The sequence below is a fragment of the Primulina tabacum genome, chromosome 1, assembly GCF_025594145.1.
Source record: "Primulina tabacum isolate GXHZ01 chromosome 1, ASM2559414v2, whole genome shotgun sequence".
NCBI lineage: Eukaryota > Viridiplantae > Streptophyta > Magnoliopsida > Lamiales > Gesneriaceae > Primulina > Primulina tabacum.
Window position 1 is genome coordinate 11,722,160 of NC_134550.1, and position 6,907 is coordinate 11,729,066.

At 32.0% G+C, this 6,907-nt stretch overlaps 1 protein-coding gene across 1 annotated transcript; it reads right to left on the minus strand.

Moving 5' to 3' along the window:
* Nucleotides 1-6,226: 6,226 nt before the first annotated feature.
* On the minus strand, nt 6,227-6,511 carry LOC142504926 (auxin-induced protein 15A-like). Its single transcript, XM_075617765.1, has one exon. The coding sequence runs from the start codon at nt 6,509-6,511 to the stop codon at nt 6,227-6,229; it is 285 nt and encodes a 94-aa protein (XP_075473880.1).
* Between the last annotated feature and the right edge of the window lie 396 nt (nt 6,512-6,907).

The window sequence follows — 6,907 nt, forward strand, 5'->3', positions numbered from 1 at the left end:
GTTTAGTGGTTCCTTTGATATAAATAAATAGTCAATTAGTGAGATAATGGGCCCTAAATGGTATTTTAAAATTTTAAAAAGATTTTTTAAGCTCAATAAACTAAAAAGTAGGCCCGTTAAATCCAAACACGCTCCCGAAAAATATTTCGTGTTGAAAAGATTTTGAAAATATTAGTCGAACCCTTAAAAAGTCCCCCTGATTCGATAAAATTTGCGTACCGTTAAAAATTAAAATCATGCGGGTAAAAATAACCAAAAATTCTCATTTTCGAAAAATACACTTTAAAATGCTTTAAATTAATTTATAAAAATAACTCATGTAATAAAATAATTTTTCTGAAAATTCTCCAGTCTCCGATCCTCGTTCGAACGCGAAATGCAACTTAAAAATCTTTAATGCATGAACCTTTAAAATTTCATGCATGAATTATGCATAAAATGCACAAAATAATTAAACACATAATTTAAAATAAAACCTTAGATTGCATGAACTTTAAATAAATCATGAATTACACAATTTCATGGAATAAAGATGCATTTAATGCTTTAAAATAATTTAATAAAATACGAAAGAAATTTAATAACTTGCATGCATGTGGCTCACGCGGACCTTCAAATTTTTAGGACGTTACAAATGATGGGAAAATGGTTATTCAAATTTCCAAGATTATGATTACATGGAACTCGAAAATATTGTGCCAAAATGAGCTGAAATTTCCTATGATATATACAGGTCTTCTCGTTGCAAGATTTCGGGTCTTTACACACACCATGCACAACATGACTCATATCATCAGCATAAGCATAACTTTAACTAGGCACTGAGATTCCTCTACTTTCCATGGTTTACTGATATTGGTCCTTAATTTTTACTCCCCTAAGGAGGCGATGCTATATAACGGTTCCAATCCCGTTGTGTAAGGGCCATAAACATATCATATATCATTCATATCCAGTTGAATCCTCACAGTATCAACACATAAAACGTACGATAATCGTAATAAGAAGGCGATAGAAGAAGAATTGCACTCGACCGAATTTTCGAAAAATCGAAAGTTACATAACCGAAAATTTAACTTTTAAAACAATCTAACTTACCTCAGATCAGGTAATAAATGTGGAGGGTTCTTGTGCACTAGGATTTTCGAATCCTACTTCCGGATCTAGACTGCATCAGTGTTTCGACAATCGGCATAACTTGGGAGAGCAAAGTCTCGAAAATTCCTAGAGAGAACTAGAGATAATTTCGAAAATATGGAGTGAAATTCAGGTGTGATTTTCGAATGGAATGGTTCTCATATTTATATGGGCTGACTGCTATACTGATCGTGTATTATCTTCACGTATAAACTTTTGAATCAAACTTTAAATATATGATAATTTCTCATTCTTTATCCATTTTATTGGATATTTTCGAAATTATATATCCGTCTACTTGGATAATGTCTAAAATAATCTCCAGTCCAGGCCTGAAATTTCGAATTTCTGTTTAATTTCCAACATTCGGTAGATCTTTTATTTTGCAATACAATTAAATCATTTCCCTTAAATACCAAAATTTTTCTTATTTAATTTCGAATTTAATGGTAATTTATCTAAAAAATAGGACTCTTGATTTTTCCTAAAATTCTGATATGCAAACTTTTGAATTTCCACTGCCTGTATTTTTTTATCATGTAAACTTTCCTATCTATATAATTTTGAAAATTACAAATAAATACCTGAAAATTTCGAAATTCCTAGAGTATATTATCATCTTGCTTGATCTTGATCCAGATATGTCAATACTATCTCAATTATTATACTTTTATCTGGTATTTTCTACCAAATTCAAATTTATTTCTCAAAATTTACCTGTTTATATCCAATATCTATTTATTTACTTTCTTGGAACACGCTCTATTTATTTATCCAAGCAAAACAAAAAAATTACAATATCATCTTAAATTTTGAGCTGCATAAATATTGTATAAACGATATAATTATCTCACACAACTTTATAAATGAAGGGTCTTTAGAGTATGATATTGGAGTGACAAATCGCTGCTTGATTTCAGTCTCCCGGACGTGAACAGCCAAATGTCCCTTGGGAACATCAGTTAATCCAGTGGTGTCGCGCCCCGAAACTCGGGAATGACACCGGCGTTGTTTAACAATCACAAATCGCAACAACAAGCCTCTTGTAGCACAGTATAAACCGAACCAATTTATATATCATAATTTCCACGAAATAAACATTGTTTTTACAATAACGAAATCCAACGAAACAGTAAATAATGCGGAAACGTCTTACAATTATTAAATCATAAATTCGAACATAACTACTACTGGTCTCGTGAATCACCAGCCCCAGAACTGTTCGGACTCCTCTTCCTCAACCTGTTCTTCGGACTTTTCTGGGAGGGTAGAGTAAGGGGGATGAGTACTTTGGGAATACTCAGTAAATGGGGGACTTTGAACACAACATGAAAATTTTATAACATTTTCGAAACATATCGTAAACGTACAACATGCTTTTCATAATCGTAACGTAAATTCCATAACATAATAACACTGCGATTTTTCACCTTTCAACGGTTTACTGACGCAAGTCCCTAAGTTTTAATCCTCTAAGGGGGCGAGGCCATAAAACAGTTCTATCCCACTGTTAAGGGCCATATGTTGGAATTTCACCCATTTTCAGGGAATCTTCACAGTGTCAACACAGACACGTATCAAATTTCGTAAAAACGTATAGACGGGAGACGAAGCTCGACCGACTTTTTTTTTAAAAAAAACAACAAAACCGAAAGTTTTCTGTTGCGACTTTGATTGTTGCACTCCCAAGAGCAGGTTGTCCACAAATAGTATAATTCGGTGAGTCCGATATCGTATCCACAGGGAAGCTAAGGTAATTACAAGTCCACTACAATGTCTTTTTGTTTTTGTTTTTGTATGTTTTTTCTTTTAATGGTTTGAATCTTTAATTGGTAATTTTTAATTGTTCAAATCTTAATTTAAGTAGTTGAGATTAAAGGATCCACTCTTGGTATTTTAATAAAGTTAACATTAACGAACAATATTGAAATCCACTTAATAAAATGGTTCCAATATATTAAATAATCATATTTATATTATGTTATATATTATTATCTTATAAGTATATAATATATACCAAAACTTATAAATGTTGTCAAGTATTTATTGTGCTATATATATATTTGTAAACACTAAATCAAGGTTCCCACTTTAAATGGTTGGTAAAACCAAACAAACATTTAAATGGTACCAAGAATTTAATATTATAATATATTCATATATAATAAATCAAGGCATCCACTTTAAATGGTTGGTAATACCAAACTAACATTTAAATGGTTCCAAGAATTTAGTGTAACATATAGCAACAATAAATCAAAACTCCCACTTATAAGTAGGGTATAAAAATGCTTAAAGAAATAAATATAACATAAACAATAAATAATGATTAAATAATATAAAACATAGATTCTTATCTTTTAGTAACCTTATTATCATGCCAAGAGTTTCACCTTTTCATCTCAACTTTAGGAAGTTAGCTATTCATTATTCAAAGTGTAAAACTTTGAATATGAAATTAACATGCTAATTGTATTTAAATGAAGAAATAAAGAAAAAATATAGAGAGAAATATTATGAACTCAAATGTTTATTCATAGAATGAGGGATATCTCAATACATTACAATGCACCCCTATTTATAGCCAAATTTGGGGAGACAACCACAAATAAAATATTATTTTTTTACACATAAGTCTTCATTGGTGTTCCAAGATATTATATTATATTACACATCACTTTTGAAAATATTCTTCTCCGAATTTGCTTCTTTACATAAAAAGAAACATGTGGATAATTGAGTTGTCTAGTTGTGATATTTTTTTCAAACCATTTGACTAAGTAATTTGAGAGATATGGTCAAAATACTAGAGCATGATAAAACTGCCACTCCTTTGGTAACTTTATTTGTTGCTTAATTTGATACCAATTGTGAGAGGATTTTTATCTCATGCTTGCCACCAATATTGTAGATATTAACATCAACTTTCTACAGGTCCAAGAATCATCTTAATCTCATTTGCAATGCCAAGTTTATTCTTGTTTTATCGAACCTGTAAAAAATAGTAAAAACTTGTAATTACACAACAACTTATATTTTATACAATTTATTATAAAACATATAATATTTAAACATTTAATAAAACAAAAACTATATATTTATATTATAAAACATTTAATTAATGTACAATTTTTATGTTTATCATTTTCACATATGCATAAACCGAAATTATAATTCTTAAAACAGCCCACTTACAGTGTTTGAATGCTAGAAAAACGAAGATGCTTGGCTTCGGGATTTAGGTTGCTTCTGGTGCTTGCTCGGACAGCGCTTCGGCTTGATTCTAGCCTAGCTTCGGGACGATATTTGGGCAGAATTTTGGCTTAGGGGGAGCTGCTGAATTCGAGATTTTCAGCAAGGGGAATTCGAGATATATGTGTGCAAAGAATGATGGGGTGATGGGGTATTTATAGGTGAGGAGGGTTGAGCTAAATATGGTAGATCAATCATCCCTAAAATTGCTTCAAATCTCTCAATTTTGACTCTAATATTTCTTGCAAATTTTCGAAAATTATGCTGCTTAATTAGTGAGATTATCTTCCAATTCCAAGGGATTTAAATATTTGATTATTTCCCTTATGCTTGGCTCGAAATATTGAGATGCTAAACCAAGGGATTTTCGGACCAAATTGATGATACAGTTCCTAATTTACCTTGCAACTTCCATGCCTCCATGCATTATAATACTTAGGCAAGAAATCTAGTAGGAATTTGAAAATAGGCAATATTGTGCCTTAGTCTTCTAAGTCTAATATTTTCCGTTCCAATCTTGCATTATATTCCCCAATTTCGAAAATATGCATGATATTCTAATGACTTAATATTGTATTTCCAAGGTATTCCAATATATCTCCTCAAATATAAGTTCCCAAAAACATAGCAATAAAATCCAAAAAGTTTCCCTTACAAATATTTAATTATATGGTGGGAAATCCTGGTTCTTACAAGTGGAGTTGGATCTTCTTTCAGCTGATAAAGAGCGCCTAAGGACTTTTAGAATGGCCACAGCTGATATGAAAAAGCAAGTGAGGGGAAGTTTCTTGGAATTGAGAAAGCTGAGGTTTTTTTATGATCGATCTGTCGATGTGTTTAGGTCTCAGAATGTATTGGTACATATAGGTGGATTTTAAGAAAGTAGTTCGAATCAAGAGGCGGAGAGTCGAGTAGATCAGTTGTGGCTAGAATATTTTGAGAAACACAAGAACATGAAGACTTACATGATTTTGTCTACCTCTAATCACAAGCCATGTCTGAGACAGTGTTCCCTACCAATTTCAGCAACAAACAGCCAAAGGGTCCTCAAAGAAATCAGCTTGATTTTCTTTGGAATCCTATAATCTGTCTAATTCTGGTCAGTCTACAAATCTTAGAATAACACAAAAACTACATTTATTAAAGATGTTGTCTGTCTGCTAATCCCTCTGGCGGCCGCCATGTGAAAAGAGAACACGATGGATACTAAGTTTATGAAGTCTTTATTTTTCTACCATATATACATTAAGATGGATAATGTCTGATGAACTGCAAATTATATATTAATGTTTCGGACATATGAAATCTGAAATAAAATCAAATGTGGATAAAAAGATTGCATCAGTACATACAATCATTAGGGAGATCTATTCTAATCCACCCTTCATTAATAGATGAGCTCCTTTGTGCTATAAGTTTTATTTATATATATTGGGGTTATCCTAACAGTCTAGTTTTTTTTGCCCTTAAAAAGAAAGTTCATTCAGCTTCTCATTGTCTCATGTCACATTATAGATTGCATCTACATGATTCAAAGTAGTTAAAAATCATGCATTTCAAGCAGAATATTCAAAATGAACCGGATCTGTTTACTTAAATCTGTCCCTGAAATTAAGTTTAAGACTTCAAGCTGTGATAGTATGTGTAAAACCTCACAGAGTGCTGGAAAAAGAATATATGCTGCGGAACAAGATAATGCGTTTGAATAAAATTATAATGGGCACATTAAATACCGAAGTTTTCCAATTTCAATGGATAAGAATACTGTAAACATCAAACTAGCTAACTATTATATAATTTTCTACGCTAAAAGACTAAAAATCTAGTCAATAATACATCATCTTCTTCTCAAGCAAGAGGTGACATCAACAAACAATTCTTCACTGCAGGGAATGGTGAGGCCACCCATCGGATGACAAAATCCGTATTCTTCTTCTGCTTGGAATAACAAATCTTGAAATGAATGATGGTTCAAAAATGATACAGGAATGATGAATCGTTGCTTATATTCACTCTCTCCTACGTAAACAGCACAATGTCCTTTCGGAACATTAGTAGATCCTATCGAATTCGATCTTTTCTCACTTGATAGAGATCGTTTAAGCATTTGTCGAATGGCCATTTCTAGTATTAAACTCTTTTTAGCTGAAGCAAGAGCAGGAAACGCAAGAAGGTTTTTTGGAAACTGGAATCAGAAATGTTTGAGGAGTAATTACTTTGTTTGTTTGAATTAAGCTTGGAATTGAGGAATACATATAGATGAATATCATTGCCATTTATTATGCTTTAAAATCTTGATAGTGGTTCAGAAAAACAACTGGTGGGAATACGGTAGCTGGCGGAAATTAAGGCTAACATGAGCACATGAAGAATCACATGAATTTGTCTTCAAATCATCGAAATTATGATTGAAACATCTGTCATTTCAAAATCATCTTCCCCCCACCTTCAGCCACAAAGTTTTGTAGGACCCTATATGTTGCAACAACCTACACCTCTCAGGTATTTCTTGGAACTC

What these genes read in the sequence shown, in the direction of transcription:
- LOC142504926 (XM_075617765.1), bottom strand. Translation starts at nt 6,511, where the DNA reads ATGGCCATTCGACAAATGCTTAAACGATCTCTATCAAGTGAGAAAAGA.